The following is a 27,236-nucleotide window of genomic DNA, read 5'->3' as shown; positions in this document are numbered from 1 at the left end:
TGGAATCCTGACCATCGTTCACATAAGCTGGCATCCTGACCCTCATTCGTATAACCTGGCATCCCGACCCTCATTCATATAACCTGGCATCCCGACCCTCATTCATGGAAGCTGGAATCCTGGTCCTCACTCATTTCACCTGGCAACCTGCCCCTCATTCATATAATCTGGCATCCCGATCCTCATTTATATAACCTGGCATCCTGACCCTCATTCATGTAAGCTGGAATCCTGGTCCTCACTCATTTCACCTGGCATCCTGCTCCTCATTCACATAAGCTGGAATCCTGGTCCTCACTCGTATAACCTGGCATCCTGTCCTCATTCATATAAGCTGGAATCCTTCCCCTCACTCATATAACGTGGCATCCTGACCCTCGTTAATATAACCTGGCATCCTGACCCTCGTTAATATAACCTGGCATCCTGACCCTCGTTAATATAACCTGGCATCCTGACCCTCGTTAAAATAACCTGGCATCCTCACCCTCAATCGTATAACCTGGCATCCCGACCCTCATTCATATAACCTGGCATCCTATCTCTCATTCATATAACCTGGCATCCCGACCCTCATTCATATAAGCTGGAATCCTGGTCCTCACTCATATAACCTGGCATCCTGTCCTCATTCAGATAAGCTGGAATCCTTCCCCTCACTCATATAACCTGGCATCCCGATCCTCCTTCGTATAACCTGGCATCCTGACCCTCGTTCCCATAACCTGGCATCCTGCTCTCATTTATATAACCTGGCATCCTGCCCCTCATTCATATAACCTGGAATACTGTCCCTCACTCGTATAAGTTAGAATTGTGACAATCTCATTTGAGCTGAAATGCTGATCCTCGTTCGTTTGTGCTGAAATCCTGACCATCGTTCACATAAGCTGGCATCCTGACCCTCATTCATGGAAGCTGGAATCCTGGTCCTCACTCATTTCACCTGGCATGCTGCCCCTCATTCATATAACCTGGCATCCCGACCCTTATTCATATAACCTGTCATCCCGACCCTCATTCATGTAAGCTGGAATCCTGGTCCTCACTCATTTCACCTGGCATCCTGCCCCTCATTCACATAAGCTGGAATCCTGGTCCTCACTCGTATAACCTGGCATCCTGTCCTCATTCATATAAGCTGGAATCCTTCCCCTCACTCATATAACCTGGCATCCTGACCCTCGTTAATATAACCTGGCTTCCTGACCCTCGTTAATATAACCTGGCATCCTGACCCTCGTTAATATAACCAGGCATCCTCATCCTCGTTAATATAACCAGGCATCCTCACCCTCGTTAATATAACCTGGCATCCTGACCCTCGTTAATATAACCAGGCATCCTGGCCCTCGTTAATATAACCAGGCATCCTGACCCTCGTTAATATAACCAGGCATCCTGCCCCTCATTCATATAACCTGGAATACTGGCCCTCACTCATACAAGTTAGAATCGTGACAATCTCATTTGAGCTGAAATGCTGATCCTCGTTCGTTTGTGCTGGAATCCTGACCATCGTTCACATAAGCTGGCATCCTGACCCTCATTCGTATAACCTGGCATCCCGACCCTCATTCATATAACCTGGCATCCCGACCCTCATTCATGGAAGCTGGAATCCTGGTCCTCACTCATTTCACCTGGCAACCTGCCCCTCATTCATATAATCTGGCATCCCGATCCTCATTCATATAACCTGGCATCCTGACCCTCATTCATGTAAGCTGGAATCCTGGTCCTCACTCATTTCACCTGGCATCCTGCTCCTCATTCACATAAGCTGGAATCCTGGTCCTCACTCGTATAACCTGGCATCCTGTCCTCATTCATATAAGCTCGAATCCTTCCCCTCACTGATATAACGTGGCATCCTGACCCTCATTAATATAACCTGGCATCCTGACCCTCGTTAGTATAACCTGGCATCCTGACCCTTGTTAAAATAACCTGGCATCCTCACCCTCATTCATATAACCTGGCATCCTATCTCTCATTCATATAACCTGGCATCCCGACCCTCATTCATATAAGCTGGAATCCTGGTCCTCACTCATATAACCTGGCATCCTGTCCTCATTCAGATAAGCTGGAATCCTTCCCCTCACTCATATAACCTGGCATCCCGACCCTCCTTCGTATAACCTGGCATCCTGACCCTCGTTCCCATAACCTGGCATCCTGCTCTCATTTATATAACCTGGCATCCTGCCCCTCATTCATATAACCTGGAATACTGTCCCTCACTCGTATAAGTTAGAATTGTGACAATCTCATTTGAGCTGAAATGCTGACCCTCGTTCGTTTGTGCTGGAATCCTGACCATCGTTCACATAAGCTGGCATCCTGACCCTCATTCATATAACCTGGCATCCCGACCCTCATTCATGTAAGCTGGAATCCTGGTCCTCTCTCATTTCACCTGGCATCCTGCCCTCATTCATATAACCTGGCATCCCGATCCTCATTCGTATAACCTGGCATCCCGACCCTCATTCATGTAAGCTGGAATCCTGGTCCTCACTCATTTCACCTGGCATCCTGCACCTCATTCATATAACCTGGCATCCCGACCCTTATTCATATAACCTGTCATCCCGACCCTCATTCATGTAAGCTGGAATCCTGGTCCTCACTCATTTCACCTGTCATCCTGCTCTCATTCATATAACCTGGCATCCTGCCCCTCATTCATATAACCTGGAATACTGGCCCTCACTCATATAAGTTAGAATCGTGACAATCTCATTTGAGCTGAAATGCTGACCCTCGTTCGTTTGTGCTGGAATCCTGACCATCGTTCACATAAGCTGGCATCCTGACCCTCATTCGTATAACCTGGCATCCCGACCCTCATTCATATAACCTGGCATCCTGATTCTCATTCATGTAAGCTGGAATCCTGGTCCTCACTCATTTCACCTGGTATCCTGCCCCTCATTCATATAACCTGGCATCCCGATCCTCATTCATATAACCTGACATCCCGACCCTCATTCATGTAAGCTGGAATCCTGGTCCTCACTCATTTCACCTGGCATCCTGCCCCTCATTCATATAACCTGGCATCCCGACCCTTATTCATATAACCTGGCATCCCGACCCTCATTCATGTAAGCTGGAATCCTGGTCCTCAATCATTTCACCTGGCATCCTGCCCCTCATTCATACAACCTGGCATCCTGGTCCTCACTCGCATAACCTGGCATCCGGATCCTCATTCATACAACCTTGCATCCCGACCCTCATTCATATAACCTGGCATCCTGTTTCTCATTCAGATAACCTGGCATCCTGGCCCTCACTCGTATAAGCTGGAATCGTGACCGTCTCATTTGAGCTGAAATGCTGACCCTCGTTCATTTGAGCTGCAAAGCTGACCCTCGTTCGTTTGAGCTGAAATGCTGACCCTCGTTCGTTTGAGCTGAAATGCTGACCCTCGTTCGTTTGAGCTGCAAGGCTGACCCTCGTTCGTTTGAGCTGCAAAGCTGACCCTCGTTCGTTTGAGCTGAAATGCTGACCCTCGTTCGTTTGAGCTGAAATGCTGACCCTCGTTCGTTTGAGCTGAAATGCTGACCCTCGTTCGTTTGAGCTGAAATGCTGACCCTCGTTCGTTTGAACTGAAATGCTGACCCTCGTTCGTTTGAGCTGAAATGCTGATCCTCGTTCGTTTGAGCTGAAATGCTGACCCTCGTTCGTTTGAGCTGAAATGCTGATCCTCGTTCGTTTGAGCTGAAATGCTGACCCTCGTTCGTTTGAGCTGAAATGCTGACCCTCGTTCGTTTGAGCTGAAATGCTGACCCTCGTTCGTTTGAGCTGAAATGCTGATCCTCGTTCGTTTGAGCTGAAATGCTGACCCTCGTTCGTTTGAGCTGAAATGCTGACCCTCGTTCGTTTGAGCTGAAATGCTGACCCTCGTTCGTTTGAGCTGAAATGCTGATCCTTGTTCATTTGAGCTGAAATGCTTATCGTTCGTTTCAGCTGAAATGCTGACCCTCGTTCGTTTGAGCTGAAATGCTGATCCTCGTTCGTTTGAGCTGAAATGCTGACCCTCGTTCGTTTGAGCTGAAATGCTGACCCTCGTTCGTTTGAGCTGAAATGCTGACCCTCGTTCGTTTGAGCTGAAATGCTGACCCTCGTTCGTTTGAGCTGAAATGCTGACCCTCGTTCGTTTGAGCTGAAATGCCGACCCTCGTTTGTTTGAGCTGAAATGCTGACCCTCGTTCGTTTGAGCTGAAATGCTGATCCTCGTTCGTTTGAGCTGAAATGCTTATCGTTCATTTGAGCTGAAATGCTTATCGTTCGTTTCAGCTGAAATGCTGACCCTCGTTCGTTTGAGCTGAAATGCTGATCCTCGTTCGTTTGAGCTGAAATGCTGATCCTCGTTCGTTTGAGCTGAAATGCTGATCCTCGTTCGTTTGAGCTGAAATGTTGACCCTCGTTCGTTTCAGCTGAAATGCTGACCCTCATTTGTTTGAGCTGAAATGCTCACCCTCGTTCGTTTGAGCTGAAATGCTGACCCTCATTCGTTTGTGCTGCGAAGCTGATCCTCCTTCGTTTGAGCTGAAATGCTGACCCTCCTTCGTTTGAGCTGAAATGCTGACCCTCGTTCGTTTGAGCTGAAATGCTGACCCTCGTTCGTTTGAGCTTAAATGCTGACCCTCGTTCGTTTGAGCTGAAATGTTGACCCTCGTTCGTTTGAGCTGAAATGCTGACCCTCGTTCTTTTGAGCTGAAATGCTGACCCTCGTTCGTTTGAGCTGAAATGCTGACCCTCATTCGTTTGAGCTGAAATGCTGACCCTCATTCGTTTGAGCTGAAATGCTGACCCTCGTTCATATAACCTGGGATCTTGCCCCTCTTTCATTTATGTTGGAATACTGGCAAACTGGCATTGGATCCAGAACCAGATAAAACAAGATGGGGAAAAGACTGTCTCCCTGGAACATCTCACGCCATATCTTCACATCTGGTGTTTCGATAATTCCTTCTGAGTGCTGTAACATCAATGTGGCATTCCAGAGTTCCATGGCTTTCTTTGTCAATCAGTTTGATTATTTCGGGATTTATTTTGGATATTTGCATTTCATTTTATCATCCACGAATGTGGGACACTGTCAAAAGCTTTCTTGGTGTCTTCTGTCCAGGAGGTGGACAATTTGGTTCTTTGAATTTTTCAATTTCCAAGTACAGCCTTTTCAGTCGTAGGTGGTCACTTGTTCCATAGTAATCTCTCTTACATCCCTTTTGTTGTGCCTCCAAACCTCCTTGTTGTGTTAGGTGATAGTACATCATTTCTGTAATGATTCCTGCTGGAAGTTTTATGATGTTGGTAGATATGTTGATGGCCCGTGTTTGTGAGGAAGTTGAGTTTCTTCAGGTCTTGGGATGAGAAATGTGCTTCCTTCTCCGAGCCACTCATCCACTGCCTTTTCCTCTCGGATCAGTTCATTGAATGTCCTGGTGTAATGATTATGGAGAGCATCAAGTTGTTTTAGCGAGAAGTATGGAATTCCATCTTGGCCTCCACTTTTAAAGTTTGGCATTTTTTTAAGGTGCTTCAAATTTTTTCTTCTTCATCAATAATTAATCACTGGGGGTATTTCCTCGAGGTGTTGCTTCTGCAGGTACTTTTCCAAGTCTGGGATCCATTGTGCTTCCTTGTTATGTCCCTTTTGATCCTCAAAAGTTCCTTTCCAGACTTTTTATGGCTTTTCTTTTTCAGCGGGAGTTGACACATTCTGCTTTTGTTTCCCTAATTTACGGTCGAATCTCTTTGGGTGACTCTCGAACACATGGTTTTGTTTTTCTCTTGTTATTTGCTTCCTCATAGTTTTTTTTTTTAATCTTCCTTGCTGTCATTTCTATTTTGAGTTTGTTTTCAGCACCCAAGTATTTGAGGTCTTTGTCTTCAATTTTGTCTTTGTTTGTTATTCTTTGGATTCTCTTTTTTACTTTTGGGCTTCTGTTTTCTTTCCTGAACTGTTGTATCTGACCTACTTCCATCCTCAGTTGCTCTCTTTGTGTTTTTTTTTTATAATCTCTGTTTCCATGGTGGGATTTGGCTTGTATTTGTATGGCCTGGCTTTTTCCTCTTCTGTTGTTGTTTTCCCATTACTTTTTCTTGAATGAATATTGCTTCTGCGAGAACACCCGGTATTGATTTCTTTCAAGGTGGATGATCTTTAATTCATTTTTGTAATTGAATGGTTGGTCCGCCTCACTAATATTTTTGTCCGTTTGTTGTTTCCTACTCGCAGAGTACCCGCCCTACAGGCGATATTGTTCCAAGTATGCAACACTTTCTTCTGATGCATACCCTTATTTGGGTGATGTGTAGGCAACTACCAGCTTTGTATAGGCAAAAAAACCTCACTGCACTGGAAAACGCGGGGACAGGAATACTGTACTGTAAATGGTGGAGACTTGTAATACCCTTCCCCACCTGGAGGCGGCGCTACACACTATACATTTACATCGAGAATTTGTACCCCCCCCCCTCCACTCCCCTTCCAAACCACCAGCAAAGATAAAAAGCCCCTAAACAATATTTTGGGTCATGCTGATCATATGTAGCAAGTCTGGATGTAATCGGCCCACAACTGTAGGAGTAGTAGTAGTAGTAGTAGTAGTGCGACAAACAAGGAAACGCAAACACCAGTCCGTGAATTATCGTAAGGATACGATTGCGTTTTGGTCTCTTAGTTTTGTCAGTTTTATCACTTTTATTTTGTTGGCCAACTCTTCTTCCAACCTGTGCTGCTCTTCATCATCCTTACCCTCCTCTCTGTCATTCTGCTGCTCTCCCTTGTCTTTCTGCCCATCATCATTCACCTTTTCCACTCTTTTCCCCTTCGTCTGTGCCCGAGTCACCTGGTTCTTGTATCTGAATCGGTCTTGCCTCTTTTTCATGAGGACATCATCTGTGGAAGAAATTCTTCTCTTTCAGAGTCTGAAACCATTTATTAACAGCACACATCAAACACAAATAACAACAAACATGCACATGGGAAAAAAGGATAACAAAACGAGCAATAACAAACACGATCCTCTTTCAGCCCCAAAATGCACAGAGCATTTGTCTTTATACTATTCTGGACAGCAAAATACATGGGACAGATAAACATCTGGCAAGGGTGAAATGGGGGGGGGGGGGAGGAGCCGGCAAGTGTGAGAAAGGGAACTGCGGACATGGCCACCTTGGGAGGGAAGGGGTGATAGACACGCTCAGGTCATGACTACAGTGTGGGAAAACGAGGTCGGCCGTGAGAAGGAGAGGATGATAACATAGTTGAGACAAAATTTGAAGAGGCCGAGTGAATGGAGACACAAGCCTATTACTTTGATCATACCTTTCGTTCACCATTGAGTAACCAGATCCTCAAAATACGACATTCCATTTTATGCTGTCATATAATCGTCCTTGGACAACAAGGCATCTGTTGCAATCGCCTTCCGCGAGTTAGTTAATTACCACCAGACAATATGTGCCAGCAGCAAAGAGAACTTCTCTTGAGCAGCAGAGCAATTTCATTTAAACATTGGAAATACTAATTTGGATATATATTTCAATGAGATATAGCACATAAGGTTTTGTGAGATACCATTTTATCTTGCTTGTATATCATCTACATCACTATGGAGATCAAAAGACTGTAAAAAGAGATTTTACTGACAGTCAATTTGATTCCAGTACAAAAGTAAAACCTTATTCTAATACTGGTAAAAACAAAGGATAGTGAAATTGAGAATACATAAATATAATTAATTTTATTTCTTCCACACCCTCGTTCTCTCCTTTCACCACACTCTTTCTTTGCTGCCTTTGGACTGGCTCGATGTTGCGGTTTGAGTCCCCGTCTTGCTGCACAGCCAAAACTTCTTCTTGTGCCATCCCTTTCTTCACCATCAAGCGAGCACTCAGCTCCCTTTGCTCTCATCTCTCTTTCCACTTGTTACCTTGCCCTTGATTCTATCTTTATCTAGATATCTTTTAATTGTTGAAAAAAACCTTCTAAAATGTATCAAGCAGGACTCTCACTGCCTTAGTATCCAATTTCGTATTTTTTTCAGCTGGTCCCTGAAACGCTCGCTCACCCTTACCTTTTCTCCCCCATGCCTCATGTGTGGAATACATTCTGCTTTGGAGGATTGTCTCTTCCTCATCAACACTCCAGGTTTCTGTTTGTGGAGTGCTGTGTTTGATGGTGGAGAGACAGCACCTTTACAGCTTCTTGCTTTGTTGCAGAATCATGTCTCTTTGCAAGGTGATGTTTCTCCTCACTTGAGAAGGTGCAGTCATTATTTTTTTAAAGCGCACTTTCCTGCTGCTCAGAGTCGCTGCACAGACATAGGGTTTCCCCTCGAGGAGGTCTGTGACTGCATGAGATATTTTTCTCCTTTTTGTCAACACAAGATGTTCCATCGTTTCCCCATGCCCCGTCTTCATCACCTCCAGATCTAATGAAGGCCCCTCTGCCCCTTGATCCACCGTGCTTCTCGCCAAAGATTCTGGACTGTGCACGAGTCACACAGCATCGCACTCCCTTTTCCCCCACCTTCATTGCCAGGGCTGACATCTACCGTCAGGGTCGGTACCCCGGAATTTCCCAGTGCCATGATCGATGCATCACCGGCTTTATTATGAGAATATGGAGAAGAGAAATTAATAATTTTGTTAAAATAATCATAATTATTATTATTGTTGATATGGCTCAGCCTACGGTGAGGTAGAGCGGTTCGTCGGGCGGGCTATGGACACGGCTCAGCTCGTGGTGAGGTAGAGCAGTTCGTTTGGGCGGTCTGTGGACATGGCTCGGCTCGTGGTGAGGTGGAGCAGTTCGTTTGGGCGGTCTGTGGACATGGCTCGGCTCGTGGTGAGGTGGAGCAGTTCGTTTGGGCGGTCTGTGGACACCGCTCAGCTCGTGGTGAGGTGAAGCAGTTCGTTGGGGCGGTCTGTGGACACAGCTGAGCTCGTGGTGAGGTGGAGCAGTTCGTTGGGGCAGTCTGTGTTTCGTCCTTGGGCCAATGGACACAGCTCGGCCCATGTTGAGGTAGAGCGGTTCGTCATGGGGGGCTTGTTTCGTCCTTGGGCCTCTGGGCATGGCTTGGCCCGCAGTGAGGTGGAGTGCTTTGTCGGGGAGGGCTTTGTTTCGTCCTTGGGCCTGTGGACTCGGTTCGGTTTTCCCTCGTGGGTCTGCCCTGCATGACGGGGTACGAGTGGACGAGTGTGTGACATTTGACAGAGAGTCTGAACAAACAGGATTGTGCGAGAAAGACGAGGAGCGCGAGGCAGTCAAGGGTCAAACTTGAGGGCAGGAATTCATTGTTAAAAATAGCTCCGCAAAGCAGGCGTAACCCCTCAGCCCATGCATTGTAAAAGGAAGCAGTGATATCACGATGATGCAGTCAGTTCGAGCACGTTTGACGTCATATCGAAAATCAATCAGACTTCAAGATGGCTACCGTGGCGGCGAGTGAAAATCGCACAACGCCCATTTTCGAAAGGAACCTTCCTCTACTCAACTCCAACACACACACTGCAAAAATGCATTTAATCAGACAAGCCAAGCCGTTCTCGAAATTGACGAAAACCAATTTCAAGACGACTGCCGTGGCGGCCACACTGAAAATCGAAGCGCGCCCATTTTCGAAAGGAACCTTCCTCTACTCAACCCGAACACACCCTGCAAAAATGGATGTCATCAGACAAGGCCTTCTCCTCGAAATTGACGAAAACCAATTTCAAGACGACTGCCGTGGCGGCCACACTGAAAATCGCAGCGCGCCCATTTTCGAAAGGAACCTTCCTCTACTCAACCCGAACACACCCTGCAAAAATGGATTTCATCAGACAAGGCCTTCTCCTCGAAATCGACGGAAACCAATTTCAAGATGGCTGCCATGGAGGCCATATTGAAAATCACAGCGTGCCCATTTTCGAAAGGAACCTTCCTCTACTCAACCCCAACATACCCTGCAAAAATGGATTTAATAAGACAAGGCGTTCTCCTCGAAATCGACGGAAACCAATTTCAAGATGGCTGCCATGGAGGCCTCATTGAAAATCACAGCACGCCCATTTTCGAAAGGAACCTTCCTCTACTCAACCCCAACACACCCTGCAAAAATGGATTTAATCGGACAAGGCTTTCTCCTCGAAATCGACGGAAACCAAAAGTTGACAGACAGACGGACGCCCGGACAACGCCTGTGAAGACAATACCCCTTTTTCAGCCCAATTCGGGCTGAAGGGTAAAAAGCATTGACTGTGTGATTGACTGCTTACTTTGAAAATTTAGAATTTTTATTTATTTTTTATTTTTTATTTTTACTTTTTAGCAGCGTCTCGCGTAGCAAACGCTGCTCTAAGAACGCTCAGCATTGTTGTTGTTCTTCTTCTTGTGAAGACAAAACCTTTATATTCGGACTCGGCTCTTTTACATACACGACCCGGATCTCTTTAAATACTAAACACTTGTACACATCCTCACATTGAGGGTGCCTTTTGAGAGCGTCTATCATGAACTTTTAAATATATTCGGACATTTGCTTTAAGGTTTCGAAAAGTTCACGTTACTATTTAAAGATTATTCCATTTAATGTATTGTAAATTCGTAAATACATTATTTATTTTGTAAATACACTATATTTCGTAAATACACTATGACGGGTCTCGCTATTGGCTTAATCAAGGCATGTGACAAAATATCGGTTGTTGTTTTTTTTGTTGTTTGTTTAGCCGACAAAACCTTTAGGACGCTGTTCTTGGACACATTTGTCCTTGTTTTTACTTTGGTGAGGGAGGGGGGAGCGAGTTGTGTGAGAGAGAGGTAAATTAGGTTGGTGAGAGGAGTTGAGTGTTGAGGATGAAAATGAGAGGGGGGGGGGCGAGCTGTGAAAGAGGTGTGTGTGTCCCAGGCAAAAGTCTCGAGAGCTCCAACATGTCATAAACAGCTGTAAACCTGTATTGGGGAAAACATATCTCCAAAGCTGGATGCTACCTCTGAGTTATCCACAAATCCAAGTCTTTTCTTAATCTTGATAATTATATGATGGTGTGCAATGTCTTCACCCCAAGTGCCTTGGAATATGGCTCTCGCCTATGGGTCAGTGCCTCTGCTTCCCAGAGGCGTTGGAGTGTTGAGGTTATTCAGTCAATGGTATAGTCTCTCAGGGCCTCCTCGCTCATCCTTGTAGGTTGTTGGCCTTGCAGTTTTTCTTTGGGCATTCTTCTTATCTTGCTCCTCCCGCCCTCTCTCCTCTTCGCCCCAACCCTGCCACCCCGATAGAGGTTGCACATGTTCTACGAGAAATCCCTCCCTTCTTAACCTCCCCAAGTATAATCATCACTTTCCTCCATTCATTCATTCATTAATCTTTTGCATGTGGAACTATCTGCTCAAGTCTTTTGTCCTTTTGCTCTTTACTCCAGCCCTCAAGTCTGCTTCCCAAAAGCCACCTCTCATGGTCTCTCCCATTTATACCTCTGACTCTGTCCCTCTCCTTGTGCTGTTGTTACTTGCCACCCCCTCTCCTTGTGCTGTTGTTCAACCATGCATTGACTTGTTGTCCACTTGTTTCCCTGTTTGCCCCAGTCCCTCTTCAACTTTCACCATTTGTTCTGCTCTTCTATGAACTTTGACATCTGTACAAGTACAAATTTAAACAAAGCATGCACTGTTGAACATTATATTTGTGTTAAAATGTTTTTTTCTCAGTGCTGATAGGAACAGGTAAACTGATGTGGCACGAAGCCCGTCGTCAGGAGCGGAAGCTCCGTGGGATGATGGTTGATTACAAGAAACGCGTTGAGCGACGGCGCGAGTACTACGAGAAGATTGTAAGGGGGTCGGCAGGAGCTCGGTTTCACAGTATGATGGATTTACATTGTGCTTACAAACGGCTTGCATCGCAGTGTATGATTGCGTTGGACAGTGTTATTCAAAAAAATTTCTGGTGTTTATTTAATTTGTACTTTAAGTTTTTTTTTTTTTTCTTCTTTACAGAAAAAGGACCCAGCTCAGTTCTTGCAAGTTCACGGGCGTGTGTACAAGATCAACTTGGATCCTGCTGTAGCTCTGGCAGCAGAGAGTCCGGTGAACATGTATGTTTCCTCTTTTAAAGACTCTCTACCTGCCTTATGTTGAGTTTGAAGGTACAGTAGTGAGAGCCACATTTTAAACGTTCAACTAATTTGTGAATGGATTGCTGATGAGAAGACCATGCCCTCCATCTCTTTTACTTGCAACATAGTATGGATCTTAAAAAAAAGTCTACATGATCGAGTCTCATGGAAGAGCGAGAACAGAATGAAAGGGAACAAAATGTAGAGGGGGAAACACCAACAGCAGAGGAGAAGTGAGAGTGTGATCAAGGGGTGGGGGAGAAGAACACGTGGGGATGAACAAGCTGAATGAAACGCAGCAAGAAGAGGAGGGGAGGAAAGCGGAGATGAAAGAGAAAAGTAACAAACCAACAAACCATCTGCAAAAACTTTGATATCCCAGTTCCAGAAAAATTGTGGGAACATGAACCGACAGAAGTCACTGAAAACATGGAAGTGCCGCTTACGTACGACCTAATGATCCCATCGAGCGTGAACATCGAAAACAAAGCATTGCCACCAGATATCAAACTTAAGTACAAAAAAAAGAGAAGAAGGCATTGCTGATTGAGGTGTTAATACCGGTGATTTTGGACTAAACAATGCAGAAATCAAGAAAGTGACAAAATACCAAGACCTCAAGAATGAAGTGAAAAAAATCCTAAAATTTGAAGAATGCCAAAGTTGTACCAGTGATGGTTTGAGCTACGGGAATGATGAAGAAGAACCTCACAAATATTTTATAACCATCCCTGGAAATATTACAAACAAACTACAGTTGGAAGCTGTCTGGGGCTCAGTGACGATCCTGAAGAGAGACCTCGGCACAAAACTTTGAGAACAAAAAACTTCACAGCTTGGTCTGTGAATCGTGACCCCTTATTGAAATGAAGGTGGATACTTTGAGCCCACCATGGGAGGACTCCATTACACATTCTGAAACCCGCATATGTAGATACCAATCAAGGACACACACACACACACACACACACACACACACACACACACACACACACACACACACACACACACACACACACACACACACACACACACACACACACACACACTTTGAGACCTGGTGCAGGAGCATTTAAAACCCACCCAATCTTCTTGGCAAAGGTCTGCCTGTATGCATGATCGCACATGCAGCGACCTTTGCACCCCACCTTTCGGCTCACTCCGAATCTGATTTGTGCATGCTCGTCCCCTCAACAGAGAGGGAAGGGTTTAGGAGCAGGGGAAGGGGTGGGAGAGAGATAGAGGGAGGGAACAGTAAAGGCAGGGGAGAGGAGAGGGGTCAGAGAGAGAGAGAGGGATGGGTCGAAGAGGGAAGGAAGGGTCGGAAAGAGGGAGAGAGGTGGGTAGGGTTGGGATATGGAGAGAGGGGTGGGATTGGGGTGAGGGAAGGGAGGGGGAGAAGGAAAGTGAGAGAGTGGATATGGAGAGGGGTAGAGGAGAGGTGGGGATTCCAGCAGATGTGAAAACCAGTTTAACATCCACCTGAGAGACGGCACACACATTAATGAATCACCCTGCCTGTGAAACACCATGATGGCAGTTTATAGCTGGGTCGGGATTCAAACCCCGGCTCGACAGCTTCAAGTGAGCATGCTTACCTCTCTGCTATCCTGCCGTGATGTGACGATTCATTGCTTTATAACAACAGCAAACATTTTTTCTAATTGTAATCCTCTTATTTATTTTGCCTTCCTAACTCCGGTATCAAACCGTGGTATTGTCATTGAATCTTGAAGAGTGTGCGCAACATGGCTTCACCAAGCAGTCCAACAAAACGGTTGAAGAAACTGTTAAAAACGAAATGTTTAATATTTGTTTGTATTTATCGATGCAGAAGTAACGGGTCGTATAATGGAAGAACAAAAAGGGAAAATGACATGTGGAAAATAAAATTTCACATTTTCAGCGAGCCAGCCACCCACCGCCTGTTGCACCACAGAGCAACACCTGGCTGAGAATGCATGCAAGTGACCCCTGAACTTTATTCAAGTCGTTTGATGTGTAGTATTCAGTGACAGTGCGAATATTGTAGAGCGCTTGCCAAGTGGCTTCAGCACTCCAATGGAACGTTTTTTGGGTTTTTTTGTACACATTGTCGAGGCTCGTAAGAGAGCTAACACACAATGCACAGCAAGGGGGGCATGAGATGAGGGGCAGGAGAGGAAAGGACAAAACAGTGTGGAAGGGAGAGGGATGGGGTGGGGAACACGAGGTATCCAAGATGGACACCACAGGGACTTTCATGACCTCACTCGACAGGGAGCTTTCGGGAAGGAAGGCAGGGAATTTGAAGGAGGTGGGTTTAGGATGGATTAATTGGGATAGAAAAGATCGTGGTTTTGGATGGGGGAAGAAAGGTGGTGGTGAACAGCTGTTTTGAAGTCCTGAAGGGAAGAATGGGATTGAACAAAGTGAGGGAGTTTATTCCAAAGGCGGGAAAGAAAAGAGGAATGAAAGGACTTCTTCCAGAGGATTGTTGAGAAAGTGGATAGGGGGGTTCCAAATGGTCCTTTCGGAGAGACATGGTGAGAGTGTGAGATTTGTCGGGATTGAAAGACATGTTCCACGTGTTGGATCATTCTGTGATTTTACCCAGATCTGCATTAAGCAAAGAAGCTGCTGCTTGACGGTCTGAGGGATGACAGTTGGTACGGCAGAGGGTGGAGTCATCAGCCAAGAGATAAAGAGGATTTTCCAGAGAGTCGGAGAGATCATTGATGAAATCCAGAAAAAGAACAGGAAACAGAACTCTACCTTGAGGAACTCCAGCCTGGACAGGAAGAGGAGATGAGAGAACTCCATTTAGGGCCACACGTTGACTGTGACAGGAGAGGAAGTCTGAGCCATAAGTAGAGATGTCCTTGGATATCATAGGAAGAGAGTTTGGTGAGCAGGGCAGGGTACCAGACCATGTCAAAAGCACGTGATATGTCTCGGGCTATGACTCTGATTTCATATCCAGCATTGAGTACCTCCATCCATTGTTGGGAGAGCAGAAGCAGCATATCCAGGGTAGAGTGACCTGGTCTGAAACCAAATTGATGATCAGAAATCAAGCCATTGGAGAAGAGGAAGGATTTGATGTCTGAAGCAAAGATTGATTCCATAACTTTGCTGATGATTTGGATAAGGCTGATTGTTCTGTAGTTACAGGGACCTGTTTTCGCACCTTTTTTGTGCAGGGCAGTGATGTTTGCTGATTTCCAAGCAGATGGCAGATGACCTTGACCAAATGAGAGGGTGAATAGAATAGAGAGAGGGTGAGCAAGAGCAGAGGAGCAGGCTTTTAGGACACGTGGGCTGATGCTGTCTGGACCAGTTGCAGAATCTGAGTTGAGGTTTTGACAGCAAACTCTCCACCTTGTCAGAAAAGGACACAGAGTCCAGGGACAGAAGATTTAGATACAAACACAGAGTTTAAACATTCAGCTGTTTCACGTGCGGTATCAGCAGTGCGGCCATTTGAGGTATGGGAGGGGATGGAGGGGGAACAAGCACCAGAAACGGATTTGATTTGATGCCACCAGGATTTTGAGGAGGGAGAGAGGTTTGAAAGTTCAGACTTGAGCTTGGAAAGATGTTGTTTTCTGGCTCTACTGATGTGAGACACACTTGTTCCGAGCTTTATGGAAGGAACTGAGATTACCCTCAGTTAGATTAGCTTTCCATGAGGCAAAGGCAAGTTTTTTTCAGGACAACTGCCTCACCAAAAGCTTCAGTTAACCAAGGGCGGGAGGAAGGGTAGGACAACTGAAGATGAGAGGATGAATCTGTGCATGAGGGAGAGCAAGTTTCTTTGAAAGAATTCCGAGGATAAGTTGATGTTGGAGAAAATAGCGATGGGAGACCAGTCTAGAAGTTTTATAGCTGCTTGGAGACCCTGCCAGTCAGCTTGAATGAAATGTCAGACTCTATGGTGCTGAGGTGGTTCTCCAATAACAACCAGAGAAATGTCCACTTTGACAAGGACGTTGTCAGAAGAACCGATTGTGAACAGAGGAAGAATAGCAGATATTTTCAGGGAAATTTGTCAAAATCAGATCCAGAAGAGATGGAGCACCATTGGTTGAGATCTGGGTAGGGAAATTGACCGATTGAGTCATTTTTGGCTTGTTCTGTCTGTGAGTTGATCCATGAGCTAATTCAAACGTGTAAATCAGCTGATTAAAAATAATAGATATTGCTTCGTAATTGATAGAAAGAGAGAACATTGAAGAAGATTATGAGAAAAATTTGAGGAGGAAAGGCATGTATTTTTTTCCTATTTTAATGCAATATGTTGATCTGCGATGAAGTGGTAACCTTGCACTGTCATGTGATGAGTTATACGTGTGGGTTTCCCATGTCCGTCTGCTCTCACCAACAGGATGCCTTGGCAGGGTGAAAGCACCAATATGATTGACAGATTTGACGTGCGTGCTCACCTGGACATCATTCCTGAGGCGAAGCCTGACGTCGACCGGTGAGTCAAATTCCTGTGCACCGAGGTCAATGAACGTCACCTGTGAATCTGAGCACGTCGATCAACGTCACCTGTCAATAAGATCGATGGACTTCAAATATTTTAGATAATGCTTACCTCCGCCACTGAAGGTGGAAGAAGGTTATTATTTTCACCCCTTTCTGTCTGTTTGTCTATCTGTGTGGAGGATATCTCATGAAGTTATCGACGGATGCGGATGAAATTTTGTGAGCAGGTTTGGTGTGTGACAAGGACGAACTGATTAGATTTGGTGAAGATCCAGATCCGGATCCGACTACTGGAATTTTTTAAGCGATTCTTCACCATTGAGAGAAAGGGCCAAAAACGATATATGGCACAATATCTCAAAAAGTTGTGGACAGATTCGGATGAAACTTGGTGGATATTGGGTGTTTGACAAGGAAGAATTGGTTCATTTTTGGTGAAGATCCGAACCTGGATCTGGATATGAGAATTATTTATTTTTGAAGTGATTCTTCACCATTGAGTGATGGGCAAAAATCGATCTCGTTCTGTATAGCATGATATTTCAAAAATGCATTGGGCCTGTTATGTTCTCATGGATCAGGGATTGCGTGGTGGAGGTATGCGCTCTACAGAGTGCCCTTCTCGTTTGTTTGTTTGTTTTTGTGTTTTTTTTAATATGGCTCTGTCTTGCTTTGAAAAAGGCCCAGATCATCCCTTCATCTTCTTTCCCATAAGAGTCCCCATAGCTCAAACATTTGGTTGAGAAAATGAATTGGGCTGTTCCCCCGCACAGCATGAGACAGTGTGCGTGAGATGGTTTTACAATTGCGTGCGTGCGTGCAGGCGAAAGTAATTCAAAATGTGAAAGGGTAAAGTCATAGTGACTGGAAATATCCCATATTAGCCCTGCCGCAGTGCTCGAGACGTGCCGTTTTTAGCTCATCTGGAATTGGACAAGGTATTGTCATCATGCACCGTCTGTCCGTCCGTCTCTATATCGACTTCTCCGGCCTAACAGCTGGGCCGATCTGAGGGCCAGCAGCGATGGCAAAGCTCGCTCCGGTCACGTGACTTTAAGTCGGTCAAAATGCCAGGCTTGCGAAATTCCTTTAAAAAATCTTCTCCAGATCCAGCAGTCAGAATGCAACCAAATTTGGGTTACATTATTAGGCCAGGGTAAGGATGTTAAATTACGGAGGTCATGCCGATCACGTGAATGGAAGTGTGTCCAAATGGCAGCCTTTGTAAATGTTTGTGAAAAATCATGTAAATGCCTTCAGAAATCTTTTTCTCCAGATCCAGCTGTCAGAATGCTACCAAATTTGGGTTTCAACATTAGACCAGGGCCCAGATAAGCTGCAGGTCCAGTGGACCTATTTATTTATTTTAATTGCTTCTATGTTTATTTATTTACCACTAGCAAATACCACCCATTACTTCACTGATTGGAATACTAAACAGGGAGGGTAGTGGGAGGGTAGATGAAAAAGAAGGGGAAGAGAAATAGAGTGGTGTGGGATAGAGAGAGAGTGGGGGGGGAGGGTGAGGAGGGGGGGGGAGGGAGGGGGGAGGGGGAGCCAGGAGGGAAGGGGTGTGAGGAGGGAGGGGGAGCGAGGAGGGAAGGGGTGTGAAGAGAGAGGGAGAGTGAGGAGGGAAGGGAGGGAGGGGGAGAGTGGGGATGGGTGGGGGAAGGGAAGGCAGCAAGAGGTGAGAGGAAGGGAAGGCAGACTTGCGGTGGAGTGTTGATTATGATTCATACTGTCTCATCAAAATGCTTCTGCATAGAATAACAGTGATGGAAACAAAATAATGTCTGAAATCGATTTTCTGCTGGTCATACGATAAATACTGCCCGGAGACGAACCCCGCCCGGACACGTCTGGAGATGAACCACGTCCGGAGACTAACCATGTCCGGAGACGAACCCCGCCTGGACACGTCCAGAGACGAACCTCGCCCAGACACGTCTGGAGACGAACCTCGCCCAGACACGTCTGGAGACGAACCTCGCCCAGACACGTCTGGAGACGAACCTCGCCCAGACACGTCCGGAGACGAACCCCGCCCAGACACGTCCGGAGACGAACCCCGCCCAGACACGTCCGGAGCTAAGCTGTCCGGTGACGAGCCCCGCCCGGAGCTAAGCTGTCCGGAGACGAACCCCACCCGGAGCTAAGCTGTCCGGAGACGAACCCCGCCCGGAGCTAAGCTGTCCGGAGACGAACCCCGCCCGGAGCTAAGCTGTCCGGAGACGAACCCCGCCCGGACACGTCCGGAGCTAAGCTGTCTGGAGACTAACCCCGCCCGGACACGTCCGGAGCTAAGCTGTCCTGAGACGAACTCTGCCCGGACACATCCGGAGCTAAGCTGTCCGGAGACAGACACCGCTCCGTCACATCCGGAGACAAACTCCTTTCCGGACATGACCAAAGAGAGGTATAGAGAGATCAAGAGAGAGAGAGATATAGAGATCGAGAGAGGGAGATATGGAGGTAGAAAGAGGAAGAGATAGAAAATGGGAGAGATAGAGAGAAACAGACACAGAGACTTTTGATGTCCTTTAATACAAAAGTATCTCTGTCTCGATCTCTCTGTCTCTTTGTCTCTCTTTCTCTCTGTCTCTCTGTCTCTCTGTCTTTCTGTCTCTCTCTGTCTCTCTGTCTCTCTGTCTTTCTGTCTCTCTCTGTTTCTCTCTGTCTCTCTCTGTCTTTCTCTCCACAGCTATTGTTCGCTTGGCACGCACGTTCAGTCGCAGAGTGCTGTTGCTCAGTCTCTGGCAGTACGTGTGGAGCCTGTGTTGCTTCTCCTTTCTCTCTTCTTATTGTCTAAATGTTTTGGTTTTCGTTTCTCTTTACCCCTTTCTCCTTGGTTTGTCTTATCTATTGAGTGAGAGAGAAAAAGAGAGCGCACACGGTCGGTGGTGTTCGGGTGTTTTTCAGAACCTCCGGGTTTTGAGGCCTGTGTTCCATCTGACGTGTTTACTAGTTTTAGCCAACGCTTTTTGGCTGCCTTAAACGATTCTTGGATCTCGTCCATATTATTATATTTTTTCCTTCTCTTGCTAGCGCCGCTTGTGGTTGGTTTCTTTTGTTGATTTAAACTCTTTTCTTCTGCTAAAATTACTTTTAGCTATGGCAAACGTTCGTTTGAATCATACCATGTACGAGTCACTTACTCATAAGAATGGGCTCGTGTGCGATCCCCCGAGGGAGGTAAAGATCGAGGACGTGCTACTGGTAATCGGAAAGATCGTTGGTTTACATAACATCCGTGCAGCCTCTCATATGAACAAGAAGGTCATTGTGTTCATTTCCGAGGTGCACATGGTAACCAAAGGTGTGGAGCAAGGCCTTGTTGTACACGCCGACCTGTTTTTCCTTGTTTCCCCATTAGACACACCTGCGGTTAAGGTGAACGTGTCTGTCGCTCCGCCTTTCATTCGGAATGATGATTTGTGTAATCAATTGAGTAAGTTCGCTACGATCTTATCAAAAATCACAATGGTGCCGATACACTCAGGAAGTGGAGAATTTAAACACGTGATGACTTTTAAAAGGGTACTGTACATGATACTGCCTGAAAATGAGCAAAAGTTAAACGTAGTTTTACATGCAAAAATTAATGGCCATGTGTATGGAATGTATGCCTCCATGGATGTCATGGTGTGCTATCGTTGTGGAGCGTACGGTCATGTCAAGAACTCCTGTCCCAGTTTGATAAGATCATCAGAAAATTAAGGACAGGAGGTTGTAGATGCCACCCTCCCCACGTCATGGGGTGGGTGAAAGGGGAGAATCCTCTTCATCATCTGTTTGTGAGCCGGAAGCAACAGACCCCTCCCCCCCCCCCCCACACACTTACTGGGGGGGTGTGAAATGGTAGAACCCTTCCCACCACATATTGGTGAGTGACAAACAGTAGGCCCCTCCTCTCTACCTTCTCATATACCAGAAGTGGTTGGTCCCTCGACGTCCACTGGACAGGACTGTACTGATGACGACACGGAGGGGTTCGTGACAGTGTCTCGTAAAAAAGGGAAAAAAACGTTCATGTCCAGTCATCAGTGAGACAAAGACAACACAAAGTAAGATACTCGGGTCAGATGTACTGAGCTTGCAAGATGCATCTCACATAGAGAATCCCTCTTCGGGACTGGAAATTGAACCAGAACCGATGACAACTCTGACATTCATTTGCACCACTCGCTGTTTGCCTGAGTTGTACGAGTGCGATGTAGACATTGAGAATACTGGTGCCTCTCAGGAGGCTACAAGTGGGGATTCTGATATTTATGGTCTCTGCAGTGATAAAAAGGAATTTGTCACTGAGGTGTGTGCAAAGGTGTGTGTTTGTGATGACAAGGAAGATAAGCCAGAAAGCCCCTCAGAGGAAATCTGTAATCCTACCCTTGTGGAACAAAATGCAAGGGATGGTAAGATGGAAACTGCTTGTGATAGTGGGCAGCTAAATGGGAATGAAAAGATCAATGGTTCAAATTCTATGGAGATTTGTGCCTTGGAAATAAGTTTGGATCAGGAAGAGAATGACAGAGATGATGAGGCTGACTTTGATGATACCTCTTCCACCCTGTCAGTTCGTGGGTGTTGTGCCCAAGAGGATGATGATCGAAACACCATGGTTGCAGAAAGTTATATTTATTAGTGTATATTGAGCTTCAGTGTGTTTGTCCAGGCCATAACATTTTTACCATTTGAACTTTTGTTATCAAATCTTTAACAAACATTTATAATGAGAATATGGAGAAAACATTATTATCAAATGTACTTTTTTTTCAAATTCGTTTTTGTCAACTTTAATCTGAGTACAAAGTGGACGTGGACAGGCTTTGCATTTTGAGATGCTTTATCGTTATCCTTATTCTTCCACTGACGCAGACCGGCTCTTGTCTTTATAAAGACGTGCTCTCTATACCATGCTGTGCCTCATTTTTGTGATTTTGTTAAAACCAAGCCTCTTGTTTTCTCAATTCTGCAGAAAAGTCACTGCATTTTAATTATGAAGTTGTACAAATGTCTCGCAATCCTGAAAGTAAAATGCTCGCTTCCATTATTTTACGTATGCGAAGAAAAAAGTGGGGTTAAGCAATTGGTTTTCTTTGTCTGTCTGTCTGCAAACATCAGTTTATGATCGTGGAACAACTCGATTTCAATTGAATGTTATAGTTTGAATACGAATTGCAAGACGAACCGTCTGTTAAACAGTACTTTGTCTCTAAATTTGTCCTGATCGAGCACGAGAGGAGTGAGATAGTTTATTATACTGTAGTATGTCTGCCGGTCTGGCAGTCAAATAAAATTGAAAGTCATTTGAAACAAGAAATCTACTCTTTTTAACGATGTCATAAAGGACACAAACAACAGTCACGAAGAACTAATGTAACATGTTCGATAAGAGTGTGCGTGCGTGTGTGTGAAAGACTCTACATCAACAGCGGTAAACTTCCAAATTATTGTTTTTTGTTACAACCTTTAGAATCTGTATTTTATTTCAATTGAAGTATATACTTGAACACTTGGGAACATTAATCGCCTTTTTGGTACTTTCAAAGAAAAGTCTTCCAGTCTGCAGTGTCTGAACAAAAATATTCTGCCATTTTACATCCTCTCGACAATTCAAATTTGCTACTCGCAGACCCCACGCATGTTCTTGTTTCTCAAGACTGTGCGGGTTAAGGTGTTCTACGAATTCTCTCGTCATTATTATTTTTTCTCTTTGGTGTTGACGTACCCCAATTAGTCGTTCACACGGTGCATCAACATAGACTTTAAAAGTCAGAAATCAACATTACTCGGTGGTATCCTCACCAATCCAGCCTCACTCAGTGCAACAGTGAAAAGGCCGTGTTTGCTGCTATGCTATCTAAATTGTTACCCATCAGTGAAAGGTGCTCCGTTTGAATTGCACACGGATTCTAAGACTGTATGGAGGCGTCCGAGAAGGAATTGAGAAGGCTGTGATGTTCAATGCATCCTTTCACTTTCCTTTCTTTCTAACCAGGAGTTTTGATGAGGCAGAAGAAAGAAAATGCAACTATGAGCGCTATCGTTGTCTTGTACAGAACGAATTTACCAGAAGTAAGTGCAAAGTCCCTCACAATCGATGAACTTCTTTGACAAATGGTTTAAAATGCCACACTTAAATGTTACTTTCATTTTCGATTCTTTAGTTACGGAGGAGCAGTGCCTGTACCAGATATATCTGGATGAGTTGTACGGGCCGTCTCTCAATCCCAAGATCGTTGAGGAAGAGAAAAAAAAGTGAGGCATACCCTCATTGTTTTTCAAACCTCTTATTCCTCTTCGTCCCTTGGTTGTTGTTAATCCTTCATACTGTTTCCTTGTGCACAGATTGGCTGAAAAGAAAGCTTCCATTGGCTACATTTATGAGGACACGGCTACTTCCAAGGAACCCGGAAAGAAGAGTGAGGGAGAAAGTGGACTTACGGAGGAGAACAATGGGGAGGAGGAGCAGCGGGACCTGGAAGATGGTGATGAAGAAGAGGAGGAGGAACACGATAGTGAAGACAGTGACTCGGATGCAGGCATCCCAGATATTGGTAAGAGATTATTGCCAATAAAGCTTATTTATATCCTCTTCTGACCCAAAAATTACTTTATTGCTTCAGAATGCCTCAAGTAAGGCCAAAAAAAAAATGTTGCATTGGCGTAACCCGCCCGACCCTAAAAATTCCGCCGACCCTACGTTTTTTTTTTGTTGTTTTTTTTGCTAGATAGCAAAAATAAAAAATAAAAAAAAAAACGAAAAATTTTGCCGACCCTATTTTATTGCTATTTTTGTTGTTTTGCTATCGTTTTCAAGTATCTTGTTGATTGTGATCGCGATCGCAAAAACCCGGAAGTGTTACGGACAGAACCCGCCGACAAAAAGGGTGGTACTCGAGCCGGGGGAGATTTTGGGAGGGATTTATTAGGAAAAAAAAAAAAAAGATCCCGACCGACCTACCCTATTTTTCAGTGACCCGTTATGCCAATGCAACATTTTTTTTTTTTTGGCCTAATACAAGGCCGTCAAACTAGTTTTTTAACAAAAATTTTTGGAGTTTGTGGTGGGGGATTGGGTCAGGTGATGGTCGTCTTATTCTTTGATATGCAGCACATTGCTGTGGTTGGCATCATTTGCTTAGGGCGCAGCTATGTCGTTTATGCAGTACCCCCTGTAGGTTAGAGCAATAACTAGGAATTTGGCCAGGGTGCCAGTGATAGCTCACCGAGCTTTTCACAAAGGGCACTGTGGGATGTGTGACATCCACCAACTAATGTTGGCAGAGGTGCGAAGCTTAATAATGTACATCTCAGGAATGGTGCACTCATTGATGATTTGCCCTGCCTGTGAAATACCAAGACGACAGTATGCAGCCGAGCCGAGATTCTAATCGAGATTTGAACTCGTTTAGAGGTGTGTGCGCATACCTCTAGGCCAGGGGTTGGCAACCTTTTTGTGCAGAAGCACCAAACAAAATGAAAACCTTGAGCAGTTGGTGCACAAAGAGCCAATCATACAATTTAAACACCCATTTAGCAGAAGTGTAATAATGAAATAGTAAAAATTTTAAGTTTATATTGTACTTCCGTTGCCTTTGTCTGTCCAAGTAAAGGTCAAGAAATGTTCAACTCTTTATTAAAGATTTGTAATTTCAGAAAACTTTCAGGAAGATGAAACTATTAAATTCCAATGTCAAATCGGTGTTGTTATATGCTGCAGAGACATGGGAAAATGAGCGGGAAAATGGAACGCAAACTTGTGGTCTTCTGTCATACATTTTTAAAAGAAGGATTCCAAAGATTTTCAAAGAACGAAGATTGTGATGGGTAGGACACTTAATGAGAAAACAAGATGGACATCTGACTAAAGAAGCTATGCTTTGGACACCATTGGGGGACAGAAGAGGGGGGAGGCCAAGAAATGCATTGTGGAGAAGTGTTGAAAATGAACTTCAGTCAAAAAGGAGAATTGCATTGGAGTATGCAGAGAGGATTGCTCAAAACCGAGCAGGATAGAGGAATGTTGTTGCGACCCTGTGTGCTGAAAAGCACAACAGGTCTTAAGAAGATGATTTCCGTTTTCTAATGGGATTTCTGCTGCTGCATTGATTTACTGATTCCTTTTAAGTCTGGTTTATAGCTGGTCAAGTTAAGCTTCATACAGGCTTTCTTCTGTAATCTTGAGCGCATATTGTGTTCAATGTGTGATGCAAGTGGGAGTATGCCTGTTCACACGTGAAGGTAGATCCAAACATTGTTTACAGAGCAAACGTGACATTCTGCATTTTTAATTTTTTTTGTATACATTGTCAAGGCTCGTATGAACACACAACACACAGCAAGGGGGGGGCATGAAACAAGAGGGATTGGAGAGGGAAGGACAAAACAGTGGAGAACAGAGACATTAGGAGATTTGTGGAAGGGAGAGGTATGGGGTGGGGAACATGGGGTATACAAGATGGACATTACAGGGACTTTCAGGAAGGAAAGCAGGACAATCTTAATTGACAATCTTAATCCAATGATCCTAAATGCCTTGGTTTCCACAGCATGAAGCCAAGAAAGGTGGGAGGCAGGAGCTCCAGCCCAGAGGGGTGAGCAGTACTCCATCAGGCTGCAGACGAAAGCTTTGTATGTGGTCAGGAGCTCAGGTGGGCTGAGGAAAGCCTTTGCACGATGGAGGATGCCCAGTTGGCGACTGGCTTTGGAGGCCAGGTTGGAAATGTGGCTTTCCCAGGAAAGATAGTGAGACCCAGAAGCTTGAATGAAAGGATTTCTTCAAGAGGATTGTTGAGAAAGTAGATGGAGGGGAGGGGGGGGAGTTCCAAACGGTCCTTTCGAAGAGACATATTGAGAGTGTGAGATTTGTCAAAAAGATGTCATGGTGGCCCCTGAAACAAGAAAAAGATGTCGTGCTTAGCACGATACTTGCAAAATCCGCCCCCTCTCCAAAGGTTGCCATGGATACATCAAATTGTCCATTTCATTTAGATTTAAATTGACAATCTTAATCAAAGCTGAGGTCAATTGGATGAAAAATTGTTTTTCAGATTGAAATTAATAATTTTAGAAGTTTGACCTTTAGTTGACCTTCGACCTTTTGACATCAAAAATAGTTGCTTTCCAAATTTGGTGATGCACTATGCAATTGCTGTTTAATTTTCAGGTTAATCAGATGAAAATTGATATTTTTTTAGATGAAATTTGATGATTTTAGAAGTTTGTCCTTAAGTTCACCTTTGACCTTTTGTCGTCAAATCCAGTTGGTTTCCCAATTTAGTCATGCACTATGCAATTGCTGTTAAAATTTCAAATCGATCAAATGAAAAATGACGATGTTATAAATTTGATCTCAAGATGACCTTTGACCTCAAAATAAATATGCTTCTCAGTTGAGTCTACCTCTACCACTTAATAAAGTTTCATGACAATCGTTTTGGAATTGTGACCTGCAGGCAATTGACAGACAGACAAGCAAACAGACAAGCCGGAAGGCGGACATGGGTCGTCGACTACCCAATAGAACCTGAAGCGATGGGCCCGTTCGTTGGGGAATGACCTGAGGATTAAGCACAAGAAAATTCATGATTCTAGCTTCAAGGGTTAATGCTGCAGATTGTTTTTTCGTTAAAATACCCCCACATTTCGAGGTTTTTTGGCCGTTGCTAAGCAACGGAGGGGTCCATAGCAACGGTTCTTTCTCACACATAACTAGGACATACCATGAACCTACCATACCAGTTTCATGTATATCTGACTCAGTCTCTGAGATATAACGAACTTCGTTTTTTTTATTGTTTTCGACCAGGGTTCATTCAAAGTCTATCTTCTCCGACTGTTTTCATAGGATCCGGCTGGAAATTTTTGACCATTAGCTGAATGTACTGCCCACAGTCGCTCGTTGCCCGATTATTTTTTTTATTTTTATTTTTTTTAAATTTTATTTTCAAAAAAATTAATTTTTTTATGATTTTTCAAAAATTTCAAAGTCCCGTTGCTAGGCAACGGTGGTGTCCATAGCAACGGTTCTCATTTGCACACAACTCGGTCATGATATGAACCCACCAACCAAGTTTCATCGAAATCGCCATTGTTTTAACGGAGCACTGGACCAAACAGAGGGACAGACAGACAAACATATCGACGGAAATACTGATAATAAGGGTAGAACAAATCTCAAAAAAAAAATTTTTTCGACTAGATCGACTACCCAACAAGCAAACGGACAAACAAACAGACAAACAAACTATATCAAAATCGACTGACCAATATACTTGCAAAATCTTCGATTTTGCAATTAACAAGAAAAGACGTCATGCAGCGCACGATACTTGCAAAATCCACTCCCCCCTCCCAAAAGGTTGCCATGGATACATCAAATTGTCCATTTCATGAAAATTATAATTGACAATCTTAATCCAAACTCAGGTCAATTGGATGAAAATTGATTCTTTTTATGATCTAAATTGAAGATCTTAGAAGTTTGACCTTGAGTTGACCTTTGACCTTTTGACCTAAAATCGTTGGTTTCCAGATTCAGTGATGGACTATGCAATTGCTGCTTAATTTTGCAGGTTAATCTGATGAAAATTGACGATTTTTCAGATGAAATTTGATGATTTTGGAAGTGTGACCTT

The 27,236-nt window shown here is 44.6% G+C and overlaps 1 protein-coding gene across 6 annotated transcripts in view; it reads left to right on the top strand.

The window, feature by feature from the left end:
* CLASRP (CLK4 associating serine/arginine rich protein) overlaps window positions 1-27,236 on the top strand; it is a 93,554-nt gene that overhangs the window by 1,133 nt on the left and 65,185 nt on the right. For all 6 annotated transcript variants that reach the window (XR_015061987.1, XR_015061988.1, XM_085896592.1 and 3 more), the window contains exons 2-7: window positions 11,720-11,841; window positions 12,008-12,105; window positions 16,493-16,588; window positions 22,595-22,671; window positions 22,764-22,854; window positions 22,945-23,153. Coding sequence is in view for 4 of the 6 variants with exons in the window: in XM_085896592.1 (XP_085752718.1) it covers window positions 11,743-11,841; window positions 12,008-12,105; window positions 16,493-16,588; window positions 22,595-22,671; window positions 22,764-22,854; window positions 22,945-23,153 (670 nt within the window). In the remaining 2 variants the exon portion in view is untranslated. The remainder of the gene's footprint in view (window positions 1-11,719; window positions 11,842-12,007; window positions 12,106-16,492; window positions 16,589-22,594; window positions 22,672-22,763; window positions 22,855-22,944; window positions 23,154-27,236) is intronic.

This window comes from Eptatretus burgeri, chromosome 9 (assembly GCF_056783735.1).
Source record: "Eptatretus burgeri isolate ZD-2024b chromosome 9, Ebu_testis_v1, whole genome shotgun sequence".
Taxonomy (NCBI): Eukaryota; Metazoa; Chordata; class Myxini; order Myxiniformes; family Myxinidae; genus Eptatretus; species Eptatretus burgeri.
Note: the sequence above shows the minus strand (reverse complement) of the source record. Positions and strands in the feature narration are given on the sequence as shown.